Below are 26,460 nucleotides of genomic sequence, written 5' to 3'. Positions count from 1 at the left end.
TGGGTTATATCCTGTTGGTTTATTGATGGGAAAATAAACTCTAGCAAAACATTTATGAATTGTGTATATATCAACATTTTTATTTTCCTATCCCCACCCATTTCCTAGGCCATATACTAGGGTTGGGTGAGTAATCCATTACTCAAGTACTTATCACTAAGTGCTCGTTTGTGCCACTGAAACAGAAATCTTACTCTGAAATCCTGCGAGGCGTGAGTTGTTGCAGGAAGAAACACTAGTCAGCTGTGGAGCATCACGGCGAACCGTGAACACTTTGTTGTGTTAAACTAGTTTAGACTTACTAAAATTAAAATAGCGGGTTTTGTGTTTGCAGTTCCAAATTGTGCCAACATGTCGCCCACTTCATGTAGCGTTCATAGACTATTGATGCAGACATCTCTAATGAAACCACCATGACTAATAGGCAGGCATTAAAGCGTTCCGTCTCCAGACGGATTTCCGTCAATTTGATTCGCAGTCTGATGGAAATGGCTACCTGGTATAATATGATTTGTAGATGCATAGTGATTGAAACAAAATCAATCAGAGGTGCCAAATATCATGAAAAGGGGCGTTTTTTTCCTACCGCGCCAAGCAGTCGTCACTCAGCGACAGGACGCTGCGCGCTCCGGAGGCTTGCTCCGCGGTTGGATAACGGAATCCGTCATCCCCTACATTGTCCATTGGAGTGCAGCTAATGCTGCTACTTCCTGTCTGAGCCCCCCTCTGCGAGACACTCCTTGCCCCCTGCGATCTTATTCTGGACTGCTTGGTCCCTCACAACCCCCTCATCCAATTCCCTGATCACCTCCTCCCATTTCAGACCTTCCATTCCCAAATGTTGAACCGCTATCCTAACAATCATCTTTACCCTATCTGTTCTACCCTTAGTCTCTGCCATACCATTAACTACCCCTGCCACAATACCAAATTTATCCTCCCTTGCCCCCTCTCTATCCTCTTGCTCTACCCTCTCTGCCAAGTGCCCTTCTCCAACCCCCCTGCACCCTATCTTGACTTCCCTGTCCTACCCTGCTAGCCGCCTCAGCATACGATAACTTACCCTCCCTTCTCACTCTCTGAACCGTGACCTCCCTCATCACCTCACACCCCCTAAATGCTACACTATGCTCCCCACTACAACACTTCAGCTGCACGCTCTCTCCACACTTCCCATAGTCATGTTCCCCGCCACACCTAGCACACCTCTGCCCCTTCCTACACGTAATGGCTATATGGCCAAACTCCTGGCACCTATAACACCTAAGAGGACTCTGAACAAATTCCCTAACCCTAAACATCCTACGCCCCACAAACACCTCACTAGGAACAACCCCACCCTCAAACTTAATCACTACCGTCTCCATCCTATCTGCTCCCCTCTTCATCCTTTCTGCACTCTTAACTATGCCATTACGCCCGTCCCCCTTTAACTCTTCCACCAGCTGCTCTACGCTAACCTCGACCGGTACCCCAGCTATCACTCTTACATCCCCCCCTCCCTCTTCTCCCCTACTCTCACTACCTTACTTATACCCACCTCACCAATGCTCCTCATCTTCCTAGCCCTCTCCACCTGCTCCTCACTACCACACCCTACGGCCAGATTCCCATCCCACAAAACTCTCGCATACTTTACCTCACCTAATTGCTCGTCAATGAGTTTGGGCAACTCGAGCCTACCTACTTTCCTCACTCTCCTCAAGCCTAACCACTATATGAATCACTTCTGAGGGCGGCTAGGTGGTGTAGTGGGCAAGGCACTCGCCACCAGTGTGGAGACGCTAGGATTCGCGTATTCGAATCCAGCTCTCCACATTGTTTTTCAGTTTGGCTGGTCGTCCACAGTAATACACATTGGCCGTATTACGGGGAGGGAAAACTGAAGGGTGGGGATCGAACGTTGTGAACAAGCGACTCCTACAAGTCGGTTGGTGCACCTGCGCAGTAGAATCAGGAAGTGTCGGGGGCAGCGTGAGCCTCCCACGCGTTACTCCTCGACACAGAGATCGAGCTGCGCAGGTGAAAAGATGCGACTGCTGTTACCTCAAGTACCGGAGGGGACTTGTGCTATGTATGACTTAGTCCACATTGCAGCCGGCTTGTGGGAGGCAAGAAACAGCGTTCATGACAGGGGAAGGTTGAATTGGATGATACGAAATTGGGATGGGAGAAAAAATATGGAAAAATGGGAGAAAGTGGATCAAAAAAGAGAAGTTTGGCATCGGTAATATACAATGTACAGATGATCAAACTGGTTATAAAATATATATACATTGGTACTACAGAGTAATAGTGCTAATCATATGCATGTACAGAGTTGGGATGGGAGAAAATATAGAAAAATGGGAGAAAAAGTGGATCAAAAAAAAAATGAAATCACTTCTGCAACATTTCCTCCACCCTCGCCTTCTGACCCACTTGAGCTATCGTCCCTCACTTTCTTCGTTTTCAAATAAACGCTAGATGATCGATGGTATGTGTACGCACGCTCGTGCCGCCCGCTGATAATCGCTGCTCTTATTTCCTGATGGCTTTTATAGTCAAAACGGCTATATCGCATATAGGGGAAACTCTTATATATCCGTGAAAACGAGTGATTATCCTAAGACTGATAACATAGATTCCTTACCTGAGGTCGGATGGTATCCAAATGGAGTGTTCCAATTCCTGATCACCATTCAAAAAAATCGATAATTGTATTGATCCACCGTGTGTACAGTAGAACACATAATCCCTGCAGCTCAGAGGCTCCAGAATGAACTCTGGTAACCCCCGGCTGCATGAGTGAGACGTAAAATGTGGAGTCAGAAATCCTTTCTCCCATCGCTTTCATTGGGTCCAATCCAAAAGGGTGATTTACCATCTGGGAGACGATAGGGGGCGCTTTTTTCACATCCGAGAGCCTGGGGTGACTGGATATCCAACGGTAGGATTGCTTGATATGATTTCAGATCGCTAATATAAAAAAACATCTCGGGTGTGGGCATTCAACCCACGGGGTGTAAACCCGAGAAATCTCGGGCGTGGCATCCAAAGTGTTAACAATTGTGTATTGAGCCATACTGTATTGTACCCATTCTGCAATCTGTTAAATATTGATTGATTGAACATTTTATTAACAGATTGCAGAATGGATACAGTACAGCTCAATACACACAATTGTTAAGGGGATGCAGACCAGAGAAATACTTTTGTCTTGTTTACATCAGGGTCCCCCATTTTCAAGTCATAACATATATGACACGCATGACATATAGACAATACTGCTACATCTATACATTTATGACATACCAGATTTACAAATACAGTATTGTTTGTGATACAAAAAGTCTATAAAAAAAGAGTATATATTGACAAAGAAACTGTACATTTGGGGTGGGGGGGGTAACTACATTGGATTATCGACTAAACTTTACTTGGTCCCAAGAAGAGGGTCTCGTGTATTAAAAGTTCATTCACTCTGGATCTGGTAAATCCAGTAGCGATACACACAATTGTTAAGGGGATGCAGACCAGAGAAAGATGTTGTGTGCAGAACGGCAGACCAGCCACACTCTCAGACCCAAACGTATTTCCTTTGATTTAATTATACATCAAATGATTTATGTCAAGTCAAGGATTGCAATGCCTCGCTTGAATGAAGTTAACTTTTCACCTGGATAACGTCAACATTCAGGGTGAATGTAATGTGAGAAATTGGGATAAAAAAAAAAAAATTATGTGTGGCTGGTCTGCCGTTCTGCAGCTGGATACTATTGGGTTTGTTTTGGCAAAATTCTTCTGCTCTGTGTGACAATAAATAAATGAATGATGATATGCAATAAAACCAAAACTAAGGCCTCAGTATGAGTTTAAGACGTGAACATGGTCATGTTTGTGGAATACTTATATCGGTATAGGTAGATACTCAAAATCACATGATCGGGAGCAAAAACGTGATCGGGACATCCCTAGTTCAAAGTAATGGGAAAGGGGTGCTAGCTCGCCATCAATCAGAAGCTAGCCACAAGACTTGCATTCATGCTCTCCAGCACAGTCTTCCTGCCTGGCACAACAACCACAACAGTAGGGTCTATAGCAGGGGTGGGCAATTATTTTTCCCAGGGGGCCAAATGAGCAACTGAAAATATGTTGGGGGGCCGGGCCAAAATTCCAAACTCAATTATGCATAATATACATTTTATTTCTATATAAAAAGCAGTAAATGGCATTGTTTTGACCCCTGGTAAGAGTGTTATTATTTGGCAATTAAAAGGTGAGGTTAGCTTTAAAAAATATCATTTATTCAAATAGAATTTATTTCCAAAATGATAAACAAAATGTGAAACATTAATGACAAAGGGCATTTTGAGTTTCATATACTATTGAAACAAGGATTTTCTTAGCTTTCTAAAGACATCACATAATCTTATATCAAAAATAAACATGACATGTCACTGAACTGTAAAGAAAAGTGTCCCAGTCTTTTTTACTTTACATGCCTATATTAAACATTTAATGTTTTCAGAACTGTGCAAAAAAAAGAAAAAAAATATCAAGTGTCCCATTTCACTTGTTATATTTCCACATTTTAGTGTTCAGTTCTTTTTTTTTTTTTCATTCAGTGTGAGAAATCCAGTCTCTGTTGAGCTTTAACAAGTCCATCAAAGTCAGGTTGCATGTCTGAGGTGGAGATGCGAAGCACAGCTGCCAGATGTTCATCAGTGAGAGGATCTGTACCTGGACTTAAACGTCATGACTGAGTGTCTGTTCACATATGTAGGTGGATCCAAAGAGAACCAACATCTTCTGAGCATGTCTACTAAGCGTATATTGTGCGTGTGAACGTTTACATGAAAAGAAAACTATATATAATTTTTTTTATTATCATGTAATCTTTCGCGGGCCGGTCAGAATCATCCTGCGGGCAGGACAATGCCCAGGTCTGGTCTATAGCCAGTCAGGACAGTAGGCTCTACAAGTAGGCTCCCTTAAAACGCTTACGCTATTAAAAAAAAAATACAGTAGAGGTTAAAATAAGAATATGACTTGGCCTGAAAAAAGGAGATTATTTTTTGCTTTAATCACTGCTAATGGGCCAATACAATTTGTATTCTGCTCCGTTCCCTCAGGTGTTTGAGGAGATCTATTCTCTCGGCTGTATTCTGCTCAGTTCCCTCAGGTGTTTGAGGAGATCTCTTTTCTGCTCCGTTCTCTCAGGTGTTTGAGGAGATCTCTTTTCTGCTCCGTTCTCTCAGGTGTTTGAGGAGATATCTCAGCTGGTGCAGTCGGTGCTGGATGGCTACAATGTTTGCTGCTTCGCTTACGGTCAGACGGGCAGCGGGAAGACCTTCACCATGGAGGGAGGCGAGGCGGACGAGACCAGAGGAGTCATCCCCAGAGCCGTGCGGCAGGTCTTCAAGGTGGCCCGGAGCCTCGAGGAGCAGGGCTGGGAGGTCAGTTGATGAGTTGTTAGGTCTTTAAGACCACCTGGAGGAGCAGGGCTGGGAGGTCAGTTGATGAGCTGGTTAGGTTTTTAACACCACCTGGAGGAGCAGGGCTGGGAGGTCAGTTGATGAGTTGTTAGGTCTTTAAGACCACCTGGAGGAGCAGGGCTGGGAGGTCAGTTGATGAGCTGGTTAGGTTTTTAACACCACCTGGAGGAGCAGGGCTGGGAGGTCAGTTGATGAGCTGGTTAGGTCTTTAAGACCACCTGTTAGAGACCACCAACTCTTGTCTCCCTTGTATAGGTCTACAAGAATGTATGGCATGCCCTGCATGAACACATCAGAATTCAGGGCCAACACAGTAAATAACAGTTGTTTAAGTCATTTACATTATGGAATTTATAGATGCTGTTAATTTGTTTGCTGGTTGTAGGGATATATAATGTATGGCTTGCTTCTCATCCTATATCAAATATTGTCACCTACATGGCTAGATGATGATTATATAGATATTAATATTGGATGGTTGTAGGGCATACTATATATATTGGGTTGTAGGGCTATTTATATATTTCCAAAGGTAATTTGACTAACTGTCCTCTACAACGCTCACATGGGCCAGTAATTTATGAAGCCTTTTCCAAGTGAAGACTAACTATCTCGGATGGATCGTTGGAGCTGGTTGACTTAATGTCTGTCACAATCACTGATCCCGGATCACCTTAAATGTAAATAAGATGTGTAAAAGACCAGACTACTTTTCGGTAGGGCTGGGCGATTAATCTATTTTCAAACTAAATTAAATTCAAGAGTTTCCTTATTTTACGAAAAGTGATGTTTGGTGAAAGTTAGATTTGCACTTTATTAATCCCAATAGGGAAATTTCTTGTTTGATTATAAAGAGGCACCTTTTCATTTTCAAGTAAAGTTTGGTGAAAAAGCAAGTTATTGCACTATTAATCCCAATGGGGACATTTATCTTTGTTTGATCAAGAGTAACCTATATACCATAATTTTCGGACTATAAGCTACGCCTTTTTCGATCCTGCGGCTTATATAACGGTGCGGCTTATGTGACTCGACGTGACCAAACTCGAAAATGTAAAAATCGAAATATTGCTTTTTTGACTGCATTGAAATGTTATTTATCTGTTCCCTTATTTGCTAAACTTAATACAACTTGTAAATGAGTTAATTCTTGTTATTTGTCCGACAGTATTGTGTCCCAATGCTGGTGGGAAGACTGTAATTAAACATTAAAACACCTGCGGCTTATAGTGTGAAAATTACGGTATATATTTTTTTTTTCCAAGTGAAGATTGGTGAAAGTTAGGTTTGCACTTCAATCCCAATAGGCAAATTCATCTTAGTTTGATTTTTTTGTCAAATAAAAACAAAGGTTATTTGAATGATTTCCTTGGCGTTTCTAAAAAAAAAAATATATATAGAAATCGCCCAGCCTTACTTTTCATTATTGTTTTTGTAACTGTCCCCATGTTGTTGTCGTCTTCAGTACAGCTTCACTGCCAGCTTTGTGGAGATCTACAACGAAGCCCTCCGCGACCTCCTCTACACCGGAAAGGCCAAGGAGAGGCCGGAGTATGAGATCCGCAAGTCTGTCACCAACGAGATCTCCGTGACCAACCTCGACTACAGGAGCGTCACCACAGAGGACCAGGTACACGGATCTCGGAGGATGAAGGAGCCGGTTAACCCTTTCACTGCCACACTACAGAAGGTTAACCCTTTACTATCACACTACCGACGGTAGTGTGATGGTAAAGGGTTAACAGTTTGGTAGTGCGGCAGTGAACGGGTTAACCTGTGTATTGTCGCATTGAAAGGGTTAACCCAGGAAACTTGAGGCATATATAAATATTCTTTATTGATCCCCTTGGGGAAATTCTGGCATCATAGCAGTAGGGGGGTGTACAGGTATGGGAAGGGTAATGGTAGAAAAACATAAAATTAGGAAAAAATGAGAACTATATAATTAACTCTGAATATGAGAAATAAATTGTAAACAATATTATTATATAATTAAATGGTATACACAAGAGGTACCCTAATTGGTATGTTATTTTTATACCATGGACCATTATCCAGATTTAGTACATTGTGTGTATTTTGTTTAAGGCTGTCCTCCATAAAGAAATTATTTTGAGTTAGTTGATCGACAAGTTTGTAAAATTGTCTTTCCTACATGCTCCCTTTTCAAGAAATTACTTGTTCGGCTTGAAAAGGCATACAAAAGACAATTAAGCCCAACGGGCCCGGTACAGGGCAGAGATTCATATCGCGCCATAAATCTATCAATACAGAACCTATTAATTAATGTTGCGTAACTCTGTCAAAACGGCAAACGTGTGTATTTTCAGCACTACATTTGTTTACCAATGATTTTAAGCCCTAGCCATATTTTTTTAAATGGAAGACTTCATACTTCAAATTGCATGTGTCCGGATGGCAAAATTCAGTACTTATCTACAAAATCATCTGCCCTTTATTTATATTTCTTTGTACACCTGATCTCAAGAAGGTGCTGAATGAGCTCAGTCAGTGGTGTCTTTTTCACATCTGGTCAATGTTAGCATGGTGTCAAAGATGAGAGGGAAAAAGAAAATGTATATTCTCCTTGTTACTAGGCTTGAGTAAATTGTAATGAACCAGACGCAATATTTCTGACACTGGGAATTACATTCCCTGAGGTCCTTAGATGCCAAGAACATGCAAATGGGCCTTATCAGGGTGTCCGCGGATCCTTAAAGTCTTAAAAGGTCTTAAATTTGTTTATCAATAATTAAGGCCTTAGTTTGTCTTAAAATGTCTTAATTCCATTTTCAGAGGTCTTAAAAATGCCATAGAAAGGAAAGATAAAATGCCATTGTCGTCTTATGTTTTATTATGAAATCTGGGGGAAAACGGTTAACGGGAGATAAAGTTTGACTTTTCATTGACCGTGTTGTAGAATCACGCAGACCGGAATGGGGCGGAACCAACACAACTCCTTGTGTAATGTGTTGGCCGGGGAACCATTTCAGCAACGGAGTCTAGCTAACGTTAGCAAGGCGAAGCGATAACGCTAACGTTACGTTTAGTTTAGCATTTGCACTCGTTAATATGGGAAGGTGCCAATTTAACGAGAACTGGCTCGACAATCCACTGTTTGCGCGATGGTTGGTCCCAGTCAAAGGCCATTACAAGCCCCGCTGCAACAACAAAAAGAGCAGTCGCGTCGCACATGCTGAGCGCTCTGCAAAACCCGCCTGTGCAAACTACTATTTCGCATTTATTTTCGGCCCCGCCTGCCTCCACACCAGCTGCGCCATCAGGTAGGACTATAACATCTGCACCAACAGAAGTCCGGATAACATTCAGCTCCATGCCAAAGCTTGAAGCTGAGGTCTTAACTTGAAAATAATCTATTCACGGATGTAAACAAGGACACGTTTGTGTTTATGTTCGATGAGAGCTTCACCCACTATGTATTTTTTCCTCCCACCCACCCCCTCCTAATGACGTACAGTATCCCATGTATGTTAGGATCTATGGGTAACGGTACTGTATATTTGCATATCGTATATGTCACAAATGTAACGGTACAGTACTATATACCTGTATCCCTATGCCATAAATGTCATGTATGTTGAGTGTCATAAATGTCACTATGAATTGAAAATGGGGGACCCTGATGTAAACAAGACAAACGTCTTTCTCTGGTCTGCATTCCCTTAACAATTGTGTGTATTGAGCCGTACTGTATTGTACCCATTCTGCAATCTGTTAAACAAAGTATTCATTCAACCAAAACCACAAAAACAACAACTGGATGAATGAGAACTTTATTTAACAGATTGCAGAATGGGTACAATACAGTACGGCTCAATACACACAATTGTTAAGGGAATGCAGACCAGAGAAAGACGTTTGTCTTGTTTACATCAGGGTCCCCCATTTTCAATTCATAGTGACATTTATGACACTCAACATACATGACATCATGACATTTATGGCATAGGGACATACATGACATACAGGTATACTATATAGTACTGTAGTGTTACAATTGTGACATATACGATATGCAAATATACAGTACTGTTACCCAGAGATCTTAACAGAAAATATATACATATGATGGGGAGGAGACTGTACATTAGGAGGGGGGGGGGGGGTTTGGACATTTACGGTGCCCAGTTTCTAATTGCAGCCTCCCGTAGGTGCTCTTTAAGAGCGGTTTTGAATGTGGGCAGGGGTAAAGTGGGTTTTAGGAGTGAGGTTTAGCAGTAGTCTGACCAGTTTGTTTTGTGATGTTTGTAATCTTGTTTTTAGGGCCTTTGAGGTGCTTTGGTACCATGAGGTGCAAACATAGTCGTAGTACCCTTGAATGAGTGCTCCTGTTAGAGTCTTCAGGGTATTCTTGTTTACCAGAGGAGATCCGGCACAAGAATCTTGTTTGTTGGTTGATTTTTTTTGATACCCTGGGGAGGGTGGTAATAGTTATGTGTTCTGACAGTGGCTGTTGCACTTGCTGCTTGGCCCCTGGTATATTTTGTATAGCTATATTTGCTATTTATGTTTGGTCACCCCTTTGTTGAAATTCATCCAATCCAGTTACTCCTTAAGTTCAAGATTTTTAAGTTTCCAAGTTATGTTTTAATAAACATCTTTGGACCAATGTGTCCCTAAACTTAAACTAATTGGTGTCGTTGCATGATTTGTCATTTTGTTATTGTGAAATTGGTATTAAATTTAATTCTGAGTGGCATTAAAAAGTCTAAAAGCATTAAATCTGACTGGGCTAAACCTGCAGATACCCTGCTTATAGAAGTGGAGCAATCTTCCATTTACGTAGGTATTTATTTTTAGGTGAATTTTCTGAAAATATAGCTTGAGTCTAAGAGGTTAATTGACTAAGAAGCTGTAGCCATAATTCCCTAAAAGGGTAGATTAAATTTAGTGTCGTCATGCAGCACAAGTACAGTACAACGAAAATAAGTTTGGCATCCAACCAGAGTGCAAATGTAACTAAAGTGCGAATACAATTTCAACTGATATATACATTTAAATGGTGCATTTAACCAAAGCTATTTATTTTTATTTTTATTTATTTACAATAAATAAATAAATTCTCATTCACCCAAATTAGTACTACTGAGTAATAGTGCTAATGACATGTACTGTATGTACAACAGAGTTGTAGTATTAAATGTGTACAGGTATAAAGACACTGGTAGTAAGTCATACTGGCCAGCAATGTAACTAGTAAGATATCTATAGATGTGAAAAAAGGATTATATGCAGCAATGTACAGACTGATGTGGATATATATATATTAGTGCTGTGCTGTCAATCGATTAAAATATTTAATCTCATGATTGTCTATAGCTTTTTTTTTATCTAATCAACAAATGCTTGCTTTATGCAGCCATTTAACACAAAAGGATGACCCTCATGCATTGCAAATTTGCATCAAATTCAAAACGGAGTGATGCACAAAATAACTTAAAAGAAAATAATAATTTAAAACTATGAATAAAGTGCATGAAATAATAGGGGAATGAAAATAGTTAGGAACTTGTTACATTCACCCACACAAGGCTGAGGACTCACCCCGCCCCCCCTCTCTCTCTCACACACACTCTCCCAGCTCTCTTTCTCTCGCCCCTTCCTCATCTCTCTATCTCTCACACACACTGAGTCGGAAACAAACATGCTGTACAGTGCTACGAGGGCGTAGCATATTGCCCCTAAAAATAGCCTGTGCTAGTAGAGAAATATTTGGGGGCACCCTTGCTAGTACTGATTTCAACCCTTTCATTCGTATTTCACTCCTTTTTTCGAGTAATTTAAAATTGCAAACTAATCTTGTTGGCCGTTTTCTATATCTCTTCTCTCTCGCCGTCTGCCCGAGGAGCGGGGCTGTTACTTACACACACTCGCGCGACTGACACTCATGCACATATGGGTACTTGAGAGGTGCTGTCCGTGCTGAAGCAGAGCAGAGCTTATCTTAGCGGGAGAGAACAAAACGTTCGAAAAAAGGCATGCATAGCGCGACTTGTGTAACATTAAGTTACACTGCTATCGTTAGCAAGCTAAGCATGCATAGCACGACTAACGTTAAGTAACTTGTGTTCCGTGGGGAAAGACGGGTCATCACTGCATACAACTTGGTTGAATCCAAATATCCATTCAGAAACTTTGTATTATGAAATAATTCTGGGATGTATTTCCCTATGCCTTGTTTGGTGCGAGTTCAGCTGACACTGTTGACACGCCCACTATGCAAAGCGTGCGCTCTCACACGCACTGCTCCAGTCATGCATCCACTCAACTCATGGAAAATATATCAGGCTATTGTTCTAAAAGTATCTACTAATAAAAATGGAGCTGTTTTTAACAGCTGGGTATTGGGTGGGACATGATTTAAGAACTTTCTAAATAAAATAGAAAGTCCCAAAATAGTTAATTTATCTGACTGCTTGTATTAATTGATCAAAAAGAAGCCATGTGCAGTAATAGTTATATAAAAGAATAATAAAGCAATGTCTTATGTTCTTAATAAAAAAAAAAAATGCTTGCAAAATAATCCAAAAAGAACCGATAAGAGTATCGATAAAGTACCGTACTGTTAAGCAGTATCTAATCGATAAAATCCTAATTATCCTAACTCATCCCTAATGAACACTGTTATCAATGAAAGAAGAAATGTTTGCAGCTGTGGTAATACTTCAGTTGGTTCATTATAAAAGATATACAAACCTGAAAACATATTTTTTCCCACTATAATGGTAAAATTGTTATTTAAAAAAAGATTCTGTGCCCCTAGTGAAAAAGCTTAGCGTACATCCCTGTATCAGTACGCTAATGAGTATCAATAATACACCTGAGTGAAGTCTAGTATTTTTTTTTTTAGTGAATTGAGTTTTAAAAAAATAGTGGTGTCAATAGAATTGTGCGTTAATACCGTGTTAACTTTGACGGCCTTAATATATATAATCAGTATAAGTATATGGGTGGACTATAGTATGAGGTAGGTAGATGGGTATTTTTCATACTACATGTCCTTCTCACCCCCTCCTGTCTGCCAGGTGTACAACCTGATGGCTCTGGCCAATCGGAGCCGCTCCACGGCGAGGACCAACGTGAACGAGCACTCCTCCCGCTCACATTCCATCTTCAAGCTGGACGTCGAGGGGCGGCATGTCGGCAGGGACGTCAAGTGCAAGTGTAAGTATCTATTTTTATTTCGCACCGTTTCAGCAAAATGGTAAATCGAAAACATTGAACATGACAAAGTGTATATAAAGGTGCGGAGTAGAGGCAAGAGACCCAGGCGGGCCTATACGGGGCCTCAACTCATTAAATCATCGGATTAAAAAAAAGTAAAGTGAAATAAGTTCATAAAACATTTTCATAATAACCAACATTAATATTAGTCTAAACAAATTAACAAACTGTAAAACAAAGTGACATTAATGTTTTTATGAGATTGAAGCTATTCATTTAACAATGTATATTTAAGCTTGGATTTGAGTGATTAAATGGATGAGGAATCTTTGTTGGATGAGGGGTTTGAATTCCAAATTGTAGGACCTCTAAATCTTATACTGAACTGACCTAATGTTGTGTGGAAGAAATTATTATTATTATTTGATTGCCTTGTTGGATATGAATGAATACTGGAGTTTTATATGAGAAAATTATTGTAAACATCTTAATTAAAAGTGCAGTTGAACATAAATACATATCAAAGATTGATAGTATTTTAAGTTGCTTAAAAAGAGGAGCAGATGGTTCAAGGTGATTAGAAGTAGTGGCAAGCCTTATCCTTCATTTGACTACAGTGCTGCTACAGGTAATTATATTCTACGTATTTCTAACATCAAGGCCCTGGTTACTCATTATCTCATGTTATGTCATTAACAGGATTTATAAAAAGTCTAAAAGTACAGTCATGGGCTACATTCACATGGCAAGCCTTGGTGCTCAATTTATTGCTCGGGTCAGATTCCAGTGAACTGGTCACTGCTCCTGAACTGGCCGCATGTGCAAAACGTAAACATGGTCAGCTAATTAAAACCCATCTGACCTGTATCTGATTCAGGACCACATATGAAAGTGGCACAATAGAAAATATCCGATTCCATGTAATTTGTGCTGTTCACTGTTTTGAAGAAGAGAGAAATAACCCTCTTACACCCTGCACTATTCCTAATTATACTAGCGTACACTAGCACCCAAGTCTTAACACTTTGATGAACATGGTTACTCAGCTGATAAGAGTTGTACCCTTCCTACTGACTTGTCGTACAGAACTTGTAAGTCGCTTTGGATAAAAGCAGCCATAGTATCAGGCTGGAATGGCCACTTGGCACAAATGGAGCATAGTGTTTAATTTCCACTGGGGCTAAACAGGGTTTGCACTTGTGGTGCTTTAGTAACTTTAGACAACAGCATCTACCCAGTGGCTTTCCCTTTTATTCTGTTCCAAACTATTGCTATCAATGATTTTCACTATCTCTATCGGTTTGTAGCCTCTCTGTGCCTGGTGGACTTGGCTGGCAGTGAGCGTGTGGACAAGAGTCTGTCGCAGGGGGACCGGTTCAAAGAGATGACGGCCATCAACGGCTCCCTCACCAACCTGGGCATGGTCATCCATGCCCTGGCCAACAAGGTGAGACCACATCCTGCCCTGTACTGAGGTCGAGAGGTCCTGCCACCCCAGCATTTAAAACCCTGTACTGAGGTCAAGAGTTACCCCAGTAAAAAGTATATCTCCTGTGATTCATGTACATGGTAGTTCTACTTGAGTTGCATTAAGCTCTCGTCGGACCATCCTCACTTGAACATGTCATCAGGCCTACATAAACACCTAGACTATTATCACTTATTTAAACTACAACATTCACTTATCCAATTATCCACTAGTTAGATTTTCCACAAATTTGTTGTGCTTCGTTTGTCTTACGTTTGTGGTCTTGTCTTTCAGGATGGCCACATTCCCTACAGGAACAGCAAGCTGACCTACCTGCTGCAGGGCTGCTTGGGAGGGAACAGCAAGATGTAAGCTTCACTTACTTGACTTCTTTCAGTTTTGATGGACTCTTCATTTATTTTGACTCATGAATGCATACTAGGGATGGGCAGGAGTCATAGACGTAACTATGCACAGCAATATACCTGATGTAACTTTAGCAGAGGGGCTGGATATAGGAGGACGTTAGTAAAGAGGCTGGATATAGGAGGATGTTAGTAAAGAGTGACAACTTGCGCCAGAGCCAGATTTCGGCTTCAGTGGCTAAACATTTTTGGTGGTAAAGCATGTTTTTACCTGTAACTGCTGTAAATGATAATAATAATAAAAAAAAAAATAAAACTCTTTATTATTTCCCCTGCAGGCTGATGTTCGCCAACATCTCCCCGGAGCTGGACAGCTTTGGGGAAACTGTCAACTCTCTGAGATTTGCCAGCAAGGTCAGTGATCTTAGTTGATTGACTTTTCGAATAGTCTTGAGACTCTTGACAGTCGCCACATTCGATTTTCATGTCTGAGTCGAATTTTTATCTTAAACATTTTTTTTTTAAATGAGAAGCAAACCACATTCTTACTTAATTCATTTTTATATTTAGAGGCAGCCTAATTGATATAAAAGATGCACATGCTACCGTTTCTGTTTGTTTATTAAAACCGGTTGATGGGCCAATGCAATGCTGTTATTATAGGATACGATGGTGTCATTTTGATTTAATGTCTATCAGCTGAAGGATTATCTGAACTTCCGATTCTGAAGTGCCTATTTATGTGCAATACCCTTTTATTTAGTCTATTAAAAATAATAACTGAACATTTTTAACTGAATTTAAACTGAAGCAGAAAATAACTAAATATAATAAAAATTCAAAAATGATTTTGGTTGTCACATCCCTAATATGGAGAATTCGTCACGTCATGCATTCCAGAGCTTGTAATCTGGCCATGTCTTGCAGTAAGAGGTATTAAAAGTCTTAAATGTAACTTGTTGAAACCTGCAGCTACGATGTTGACCTTTTTAATAACGGTGTTTTTATTTTGTTACAGGTGAACAACTGTGTGATTGGCACTGCCACAGCCAACAAGTCATCATCTGGCCAAGAGTTGACTATCTAACCCTGACCAAGAGTCAACAGTATTTTTAATTTTTTTTTTATTTTATCTCTTCCCATGGCGACTATGGATAGGGAATTTCTTTATTTAATTAAAATGTTCACGACAACATGGATGCATGTACTCTGCCAGCATGTTTAATATCATAATACTAAAGGTTTGACTAAGATTTGTATGACATTTTAGTGTACATTTTTTTTATCATGTCGCGCACCACCTAGAGGGCGCTCGCGCACCACAGTTTGGGAACCACTGGGTTAGACAGTCCAACTGACCCCCGACCCAGAAGTTGAGTTGGGTTGAGCAGCCCAACTGATCTTCTTCTTGGCCCCTTAACTCAAAGCGGAGCATAGGCCGACTCTCTATGACTCTTCTCCATCCAGCACGCTTTGGGCCGTATTCTCCGCCTCTCCCCAGCTGGTACCACGTCTCTGCAGCTCTCCCTCGGTGTCCCGCCTCCAGCTGTTTTTGGGCCTTCCCCTCTTCCGCTTCCCCTGGGGATTCCACGTCGGGGCCTGGCGTGTGATGGTATCCATCCCACTTCCGTCTCCGGATCTGGTTCTCTACTGGGTCCTGGCTCCCTCTCTACCACAGCTCCTCATTGCATATTTCTTTTTTGTCATTGTGTTTTTAAGGTTGATCTATTATTTTACTAATAAATGCTTTTTTAATGATTTGTGGTCCAAATGAGTACTTTTCTAATGTTACATATCCACACTTGGTTATAATAGATGGATCAGTGCCGTGGACCAACGTTTTATACATGCCTTGTGTGTCTTATGCCTCATTTTTTTAAAGCCTATGTTTTTACCTTGTGGCCATGCTTTGGGATTTGGCTCCAAATGTAAAGCATACTAATTAAAATGTATTAAGTGTGATGTAATTTCTCAAAGACGGAGCAAAATTATATTTTATCCCTATATGATGTACCATATCCCTATTATTAAAAATAATAATCTTAAGATAAAGTCCCTCCTGATGTCACCTGTGTATCGATTCATCATCACCGTTTCTGATAGTGTCTCTTGTGTATCAATAGATTCATCACATAGTGTCGCCTGTATCAATAGATCATCACACCGTTTCTGATAGTGTCGCCTGTGTATCAATTAGGGCTGACCCCGATTAGTCGACTAATCGGTCGAAAGGAGCCGTAATCGACTGGCCAACCTCTTAGTCGAATATAATTTTTATTTTTTTGAATTTTTATCATTCTTTCCAAAAGAAAAGAGGCCTAGAAGCGTGGCTAATGCTAATGGCACGCATACCAGAGGCTAACTGCCTACAAAAACAGGCAGAGGCACTGAAAGAGGATTTCACCCATCTAATGAACACACTAGACTAGACAAATATCAAGATGTATCCATCAGTGGACCAATTGCATGCTTTTGCAGAGGACAAGAAGCCTTCAGTTGACTCCTTCAGACATTAAGCACCCCCCACAGCCCAAATGGAATGATACAAATTTTTTCCCCCCCGACTAACGGCAAATTTTGGCCAGTCGACCATCCCAAATCCTTAGTCGGGGACAGCCCTAGTATCAATAGATTCATCACACTGTTTCTGATAGTGTCGCCTGTGTATCAATAGATTGATCATCAGTTTCTGATGGTGTCGCCTGTGTAAAAAAGCCAATATCGAGCATCCCTACTTTTAAGCCATTCAAATGCGACCCCTCTGACATCATACCTGTCCATCTTTTTAAGTAGAATCTCATGATCTATTGTATCAAATCTTTTTTAAGGTCAATGAATATACGAAGTGCGTATTTCTTTCTCTCTATACATGTGGTTATTTGTTCTAGCTCCATTAATGCCATGGAAGTAGATCTAGCTGTTCTGAAACCATCATCCATTAATAGTTGACGTTTTTCAATTAATTTGGCCAGTCTTTCATCATATAGTTTCTCAAGTATTTTTGAGAACTGTGATAATAATGATACCGGTCTGTAGTTGGTGAAGAGGTGTTTATCTCCAGCTTTGGGATAACTTTAGCAATTTTCATTTTTTCTGGAAATGTTCCCGTTTTGAATGGAAGATTAAATATGTGAGTTAATGGATCCACAATTCCCTCAATTATATTCTTTACCAGGGTCATATCAATGTTGTCTCCATCTGTTGAAGTTTTGTTCATGCATTTGTTTACAATCTCAGTAATTTCTTTTTTTCTTATAGTTCCCAAAGATATTGAGTCATGGATTCTCTCTCCACAGTCCTCCTCAATTCCTGATTGATTAAAATTGACTGCACTTAACATGCAAATACTACTTAAATTTGGAAGGCAAATGCATAACTGATCTATAATAAATGCACCTGACACAAAATGCACACATTATTTTGTTAATGTTAATTATATTGTTTATAGTTTTATCATTTAATGTACAGTTCAGTTTTTTTTATTTGATCATTTGCCTTAATTATATTATTGATTATCTTGTTATATATAATGTAGGGTATTAGATAGCAAGTATTGGGTATATATCTCGCATACTACATTTATAATGATTCAAATGGTGATTTCATTGGATGTTTACTGTTAATGCTTGTGTGTCTAATTTGATGTTATGTTTATAAAAAAAGAAAATACAAAAAAAAAATATATATATATATATATAATAATTGCAATTTAAAATGTGTTATTTAATTTGATACATTCAGTTCTAATAAAAATATTTTTTTCTTAAAGATATTAGTGGTGGTGATGGTGTGTTTATGTTTAGTAGTAACATTGTAACAGCATGGAGTAAAGGATATGAAACACTTATTTTGTTTTTTGTTGTGCTTGGGATTCCACGTGACATACTTAAAATGCTGTGTGTGAGACAGAATGCTCTATTATGACAAATATGACGGTTCAATGACTATCTAAATCCAATCAATATTAAACATTCATATAATACAATAACCGAAATATATATAGCTTTGGCTCTTACAACCACCATAAAGACTGTACAAGAAATTCCTTCTGTAATGTACTGATTTCTTTTGATTTCTCTGTTTGATTGTTTTGTTTTGTTTGGCAATGTAAACGTATGTTTCCCATGTCAATAAAGCCCATTTGAATTGAATTGAATTGAATTGAATTGAGAGAGAGAGATCTCTCTCTCTACCTCTCTCTCCAACGCAGTGAGCTCCGTAGTATGATCATGATCATTATGATCGACTGGAATAAAAAAAGAAAAAATAGGTTTACAATTTACATACTGTAGCTGTCACTTTGTTCATTAATGTTACCTAAATGTCATAATTGAATTGTGTAGAAACAACTCACCAAAATTGACTATTGCACAACTTATTTGACAAAAAAAATCGACAAAGGAGGGGGGGGGGGGGGGGCAGTGGATGTCTGGCCTAGGGCACCAAAATGGTCAGAAACGGCCCTGTATACAAATACAAATGCAAAAATGATAAAAGATTGGTGCCAACGCAGAGGCAAGAGACTTAAACGAGAGACCTCCACTTGATTCAGGAAATACATTAACGTAACAATTTTACCATTTTTACTTCATAAGTGTTACCTGTTGGTCTGTGTGTCCCTCTGATATGAAAATAGTTGTTTATTCCCTACATAAACCACTGAGGTGTAACCGCTGACATCACAGGTGTCACACCTGACAGGTGTTTCTGTGATTGTGTGTTCAAAAAGCCAACTGTTGGTGTGTTGTCTGTGAGTGACAGATAGAGGGCTGTTGTCAGTGTGACTGCCGCCACTCTGCATGCTGATTGGTGAGTCTACTGCCTCTCCAGAGCAGGTAGTGAGTGGCTCGTCAGCCCAATTGGACTCACCTGGGCAGTGAGAGCTGCCTGTATGTATATGTCCCTCGTTAACCTTCTCTCTCTCTGCGTCTTCATCTCCATGAACAGGTGATCCACCAGCCTTTTGAACTATAATATTCCTACTTGCACCACACACCACACACTTTTTTCACTCATCCACACATTGCATTCATCACTGATTCGTATACATATTCATTGTTTATATAAATTATTGTTTGTTATATGGGTTTAAATAAATTACATTGTGAAATAGCTTTTCACGTGTCGACTCCCTATTTGTCACAATTGACCCGTTTGTGACAAATTGGGGCCTTGTTTAGTTGGTGGACCTTTTGTTGAGATTGACTTTGTTGGTTTTTGTTGTAACTTGGCCTTGTTTTGTTGAACTATTTGTTAGATTCTTGCTGGCATTTGGTTGGAGTTCCTGTTGGGACTGTTTGCTTGGCTGTCTGGTTCTGGAAGGGCTAATTGGAAGGGTTAATTGGAAGGGTTAATTGGTTAACTAGTGTCTGTGACATGCTAGTGTTTGTAGCCTGATTGTTAGCATCTGTTTGGAGGCTAATTGTAACTAAGTAAAACACTTAAAAAGGAATGTCTAGTAAAAGTGAATAAACTTACCATATTATGTAAGGAATACAAACATGTCTTGTGTTCCACTCTTACAGTAGGATCTGAACAGGTTTGAAATGTGTTTTATATTTAAGTCTATTCCAATACCTAATATTAATAGTAAAGCCATCATCAAAGGGTATTTAGTTAAATTATGTGTTAAATGGCTCTACATTCTGATGGCCATCACTGATTTGTTTGTTCAGTCCCTCCCTCCAGTAACCAGACTTTTTTTCTTCCTGTATTCTATCAGGAGAGCATCCTAGATATTTTTTACTTATAAGAATCTTGCAAAGACAAATTTGCTAACTGCATTGACAGATTATTTTACTTGTTTCAAGCACATTTGCTTTTAACTAGTTTTTATTTCAAATTTGACCATTTTGCAGTGTAGAGTTCTCTCCTGACTATAGGTGAAGTGGGAATGGGATGGGATGGGATACCATAACATTTATTTTATTCTTACTGCAGAACAGGTGGGACTGGGAGAGCCATCTTGATCTTGATGGATGACGAGGGGGCCCAGCAGAGGGAGTTGGACAGGCTTGCCCAGCTGAGGGACGAGGTGGCCCAGAGCAGGGACAGGATGGCCCAGCTGAGGGACAGGCTCGCCCAGCTGAGGGACGAGGAGGCCCAGCAGAGGGACGAGATCGCCCAGCAGAGGGACGAGATCGCCCAGCAGAGGGACAGGATGGCCCAGCTGAGGGACGAGGAGGCCCAGCAGAGGGACGAGATCGCCCAGCAGAGGGACGAGATCGCCCAGCAGAGGGACAGGATGGCCCTGCTGAGTGACGAGGGGGCCCAGCTGAGGGACGAGATCGCCCAGCTGAGGGACCAGCTCCACACCAGTATGATGGCACGCCGCCTCCTCCACAACACCGTCCAGGAGCAAAAGGCAGGTTCACAAGACTAACACTGTACAAAATGAGGTAGAGGGGTAGTGCAAATCTTTTGGTAATAAATGGATCAATATTGTGTTAAAGCAGTGGTTCTCAACTGGTGGGTCGCAGGGCCATTTTGAGTGGGTCGTGGATGTGTCGTTAAAAAAATAACTGGTAGTCCAGTTCTCCCCCTCCCCCCTCTGGTAGTCCAGTTGTTCTTCCCCCCCCCCACCTCTGGTAGTCCAGTTGTTCCCCCCCGCCCCCCCTCTGGTAGTCCAGTTGTCCCCCCCCTCCCCCCCCCCCCCCTCTGGTAGTCCAGTCGTTTCCCCCCCTCTGGTAGTCCAGTCGTTTCCCCCCCTCTGGGTCGTTTCCCCCCTCTGGTAGTCCAGTCGTTTCCCCCCCCTCTCGTAGTCCAGTTGTCCCGCCCCCCCCTCCGGTAGTCCAGTTTCCCCCTCCCCATATGTATTCAACAACCAACGGGTGCCCGGCCCCTGACTAACCAGGTCTCTTGTCCCCTGCTGGGAAACATCAGGGTCTTTTGCAGAGTGCGCCCCCCAGCGGCCGGAGGTCAGATGTAGGGCTGGGCCATATGGCCTAAATATGATATCAAGATATTTTCTGACCTTTCGCCAATACACGATACACATCACTGTTTTTCCTTTTTTCCCCAACAATTCATTATGAGGCGTACCAAGACGGTATATGAGTTTGCAAGCTAACATTAAAGACTGACTCATGCATTTAGCATTTTTATATTATATATTGGATTTAGATTATTGGATTCTTGGATCATATATTTAGCATTTTAGCCTTTCGGTTTTTTAGATTATATATTGTAACTATTTATTTATGAACATTGTTTGTTGTGTTGCATACTTGAAATAAACTTCAATCCAATCAAACCCCCCCCCCCCCCTCTTAAAAACAAAAACCTGTGTTTAACCTAGGCACCTAGCCATCTATAAAACATCATGCTAAAACTGTGAAACAAATGTCTTACTCCTATAAAGAAAAATACATGACTCAGTTATCCAATAGTGCTGCTGCTTTTTATTGTTAAAATATTTTAGCTAATTTGACTAAAAGACTACTTAAGCATTACATCACACGCAGGAGTGGTTTGTGACCAATAAACCATGCCTAGGGGTGGTTGTTAGGCCCGAGGCGCAGCCGAGGGTCGTTAGACCCCCCTAGGGATGGTTTATTGGTCACAAATCACGACTGCACGTGGTGTAAAGCTTTTATACAACTGCCAGATTCATCCAACCTTATTTCTATACAATAAACACACATTAATCGAAGATTTATTGAGAGAACCATCCGCCAGAAAAAGTAGTTCCCACAACTCCATGTGGAAGCAGCTTGAAGTGCATCCAACCAAACTAACACATCCAACTGTGTATTATTGGAATGATTGAGAGAAGTTGCCTCATGTGGAAGCAGCTTGAAGTGCATCCAACCAACTAACACATCCAACTGTGTATTATTGGAATGATTGATTGAAAATGTTATTACCAGATGCAGAATATAAAGTAGGTAAAACAAATTAAAATGTTTTCTTCGCCCTATTTTTTTATTTATTTCTTTTAGCCTAAACTTAACCAGTTGGAAACCAGGGGTACAGTAATAAAATTAGCAATCAACCATGACAACCAATCAATCAATTCAATAGACCATGCTCACTTAAAACAGCGCTGCTTCTCTCTCAGTCTGACTCCCCCGCTGTTGCAGACAGGAGTGTGTGTGTGTGTGTCACAGTGTGTGTGTGTATATGTGTGTGTGTGTATGTGTGTTTGTGGGTACGCCAGCGTCGGACAGTGTGTGAGAGAACGCTGCAGTCAGTAGAAAGTAGGAAGGAAGAAATTTAAATCAATCAATTAATCTATCAATCAATCCGCGATTTTTCTTTTGTTCTAGATTGAGTCAAGACCCATCAATTACATCATCCAACATTGTTTAAAGGACTAACACATTCCCCTTGACAGAATCGCTTCATATTTAGTCGTTATGGTGCTTTCAACATAACCATTTGTTGTCCGCGATCTTGTTTTCTCCCGGAGTGAGCCGGGGAGGGTTATGTGATTCGGTTGTGGGCGGGTCCTGAGCCCAGGACCGTGGATTGTTGCCAATAAAGACGTGTGAATGGCCAATCAGAATCGAGAAATTTGCATGCCGTTGTATAAAATATGACTACAACAGTTTCATGAAGGCTTCCTGTCCTCGCCGGAAGTGCGTCGGGTACCTAAGTTAACCGTTAAATGTTCAACAACAGAACGGATTGCTGCTATACACTTCATGGAAACGGAGTAACGTAGAGTTCATACGTGTAGTATGAACTCTACATAATTTACATCCATGTGACAACACAAATTCAAGCATTCTCTCCCAATTTCGATTAACGAATATTGACTGAACTGTCCCGGAGCACAGGAATAACGACCATTTTGAAATGGTTCCACGCAGTCAGGCCTACTTGAAGTATGACCGTATATGTTCACTGACTGATGTTGAATGTGCTGTGTTTTAGAAGCCTTCTAAGGGGCCTGGGGGCCACTAAGGGGCCTGGGGGCCAGAAGGAGGATGACGATGAGGCTGAGGCTGAGGATCAGGAGAAAGAGGGAGGACCAGCAGCTGTTGTGGACCTGCTTCCCAGCACAGACATCAGGTCAGTGTCTCCAGCTCTACTCTGACTGAGCGTTACAGTGATCTTTCTGCTTTATTTATCGTTTTATAAAATGTGTAAAGGTGCAGAATGAAGTATTGCTTTCCCCCAAAAAATTATTATGGATTTATGATTTATTTATCTTTGGGTGTCCAAAATGAGTTGTATGCATGTATCCTCTACCCTACTTCCCATTTCCACATGTGGAATGCATCTCATTGGATAAATATGCTGCTAGTTGTTGAGAGGTCCCCGTTTTGCTGCTGTTTTCAAAAAGAAAATGGCGGCTGTATAAACTAATAGTAGACGGATTGATCTGCACTTAGTTTGATACGGTGTACAATTATTGTAATTATCTAGACATCCCGTGATTTTTTTTTTTAACGTAGCCTGTTTGCGAAGACTCTCTCTGATTGGCTAGCCCGCGTACAGCGAAGACCCTCTGATTGGTTTAGCGCCGAAGGGCTCTGGGATATATATATTCTCTGCTTCGAAATGGTTATGCTTTGGCCCTCTTTCGAAGTGGGTTAGGGTTAGCCTCTCTCGCTCACTCTGCCTCTCCCGTTTGAGGAAGTGTCGGGTTTCACTATGCGCTACAACCACAGAGCCAATCGGATCACAATATGCTCCACCATCTCCCAGTTACGTCACCGAGTGAGTCAAATCAGAATGACCTAATTAACTGGAGGAGGAAATTGTCTCAACTGAATGAGAGCAATCCGCCAATATGGTATTTAGAGACACAGACCCATTGATACTAACCCCTAACAATGCTAAACACTGGAAAAAGCCTTATAATTCGATGTCACACCTGAGCTCTTTGGTCGGTTTTTAACTGACCAAAGAAAATGGAAAATGTAACTTGTTGCCCTCATCGTTGGACCCTCGTGCCCTCCTACTGGGTGCCCAAGTTTGAAAACCACTGACAGGATATGGAGCAGCAGTGACTGAACTTGTGTTTGCCCCTCTACCCCAGCTGAAGGAGACGGAGGAACGTCCCACCCCAAACCCCCTGCTCTCCCAAGTGTCCCGGTCCTTCCTCCTCCAGCCACGCCCACAGAGCTCTGCCCCTTTTTAACCTGTATATATGATTGTTGTGTGTTATGTGTTCTATTAAACTGACTTTTTATCAAAAGTATACATGTGAGTGTCTATAGTCTTTCCTTAAACCATTTATTTACATTTGTCATCGCCATCTTAACCCTTTCACTGCCACACGACCGAAGGTTAGCCCTTTACTATCGCACAACCGACAGCAATGCTCCATCATTAGCTCCACAACCGCAGAGCTAATGATGGAGCAAGGCCGTCTGTTGTGTGATAGTAAAGGGCTAACCTTCTGTATTGTCAGTGAAAGGGTTAACCCTTCTCTTGTGTCACCAACTGCACCTATCAAAGGTGTTATTTCCAAACCACCTGTGGAGCCTTTCTTACGCGGCTCCTTCTCTCAAAATACAGCTTAGCAGGGCGCCCTCATGGCTGCACCACATGGTGCCTCGCACACCCACGCAGCCGTCCCGGGTTCGCCTCCCGCTCCCGGGGGATCATTTGTCTCATGTCCTCCCCACTTCTTCTCCCGTTCACCCTCTCCTCCTCTGTCCATGTCTGACCATGAAGAACGCTAAAAATAAATCTTTAAAAAAAAAGAAATGCATCTAGCAGCAGTTATGAATGTGGTTACTTGGGAGTGCTGATATTGCCATAAGTCGTACAGTACTCTTAAAGATGGTGGTCAATTAAGTGGCACAAGTGGATATCTGTTTATTGATGAGGTGCCAAACACGCATAGCATGAAGGACATGCAGTTTTCAATAGATATGGCCATTCAAAGGGCTTTGATGGATGATGTCGTACAGAACTTGTAAGTCGCTTTGGATAAAAGCGTCAGCTAAATGTAAATGATGCCTGTTTTCAGATTTGGATAGTTTTATTTGCCATTATACAACTACAATGGGATTCTTAAGGCGCTCCCATAGTCCAGCAGACTGTACACGGAGCAGACTGCGGAGGTCCGCGCGGCTCTTTGAGCTTTGATCTCAGCGGACAGCAGACCCACAGGTGCGAAGCTACTATTTTCTGACGCGCGGACATCCGCGCCGCTGACTTGGTGTCACACAAAACGCTACTCGGCGTTTTGGTTGACATCGAACTGCATTTAATGTGACACCGATCAGCATTTTACTCTGACCACTCGCTCCGTGCCAAGAGAGATGTTTGAATGGCTTTTCTAAATGAAGTGTGTAAAATTGCCAGTTTTATTTCGAAATATTGGAAACGGAGATAACATAGAATGTTATCTCCGTTTCCAATATTTTTAAATAAAACTGGTGCTTTTATTTCATGCAATGCGTGTTTCATTTCAGCACCACGCGCTGTCCACCTCAAGCCTATACGGTACATTGCATCTCGCTACCTGTTATTCAAGTGCGTACAACTTTTTTTGTGGGAAATGTAGTAAAACTGGTGCGAGAAATGTAGGAAATAGACCGCGGACGTCCGCTGAGATCTGCTCGACTATGAAAGCTCAAAGAGCCGCGCGGACCTCCGGAGTCTGCTCTGTGTACAGTCTGCTCGACTATGGGAGCACCTTTACTGTTTGCTCCACAACACAAATTAATAAAAAGCAACGATTAACAGGATGATAAAAGCAGGCATTTATATACAATAAACTCTGTGGTATGTGATGTCCAATAACATAAGTATTAAGTAAATACAAATAAGTAGAGATGCAGCACTTTCACTGCCCTTTCTGTGATGCATCCTTATTCGAACCAATAAAGTTGAAGAGCCACTTAGTGGTCCATTTCAAGCGGGCAGTTTCCTATGAAGGTAAAGTTGGCCAACATTCTCTGGGAAATGCAAATGGAGTTACAGTAGAGACTAATTCCATTTGAGAAATTAATGAAAACTAACCCTTCTGTGATGTCTGGCAGGTATATATTCAGATGTAGCT

At 41.2% G+C, this 26,460-nt stretch overlaps 1 protein-coding gene across 1 annotated transcript in view; it reads left to right on the top strand.

Moving 5' to 3' along the window:
- The window catches only part of kifc1 (kinesin family member C1), a 28,668-nt gene extending 10,613 nt beyond the window's left edge, over positions 1 to 18,055 (top strand). The window contains exons 13-19 of the mRNA XM_084326796.1: positions 5,241 to 5,438; positions 6,943 to 7,107; positions 12,524 to 12,662; positions 13,970 to 14,109; positions 14,425 to 14,498; positions 14,834 to 14,909; positions 15,514 to 18,055. Of these exons, the coding sequence (XP_084182922.1) occupies positions 5,241 to 5,438; positions 6,943 to 7,107; positions 12,524 to 12,662; positions 13,970 to 14,109; positions 14,425 to 14,498; positions 14,834 to 14,909; positions 15,514 to 15,582 (861 nt within the window). The 3' untranslated portion in view covers positions 15,583 to 18,055. The remainder of the gene's footprint in view (positions 1 to 5,240; positions 5,439 to 6,942; positions 7,108 to 12,523; positions 12,663 to 13,969; positions 14,110 to 14,424; positions 14,499 to 14,833; positions 14,910 to 15,513) is intronic.
- Positions 18,056 to 26,460: the final 8,405 nt, after the last annotated feature.

Source organism: Notolepis coatsorum, assembly GCF_963971535.1.
Source record: "Notolepis coatsorum genome assembly, chromosome: 13".
Classification (NCBI taxonomy): Eukaryota; Metazoa; Chordata; class Actinopteri; order Aulopiformes; family Paralepididae; genus Notolepis; species Notolepis coatsorum.
This window is presented reverse-complemented; position numbering and strand designations above follow the sequence as displayed.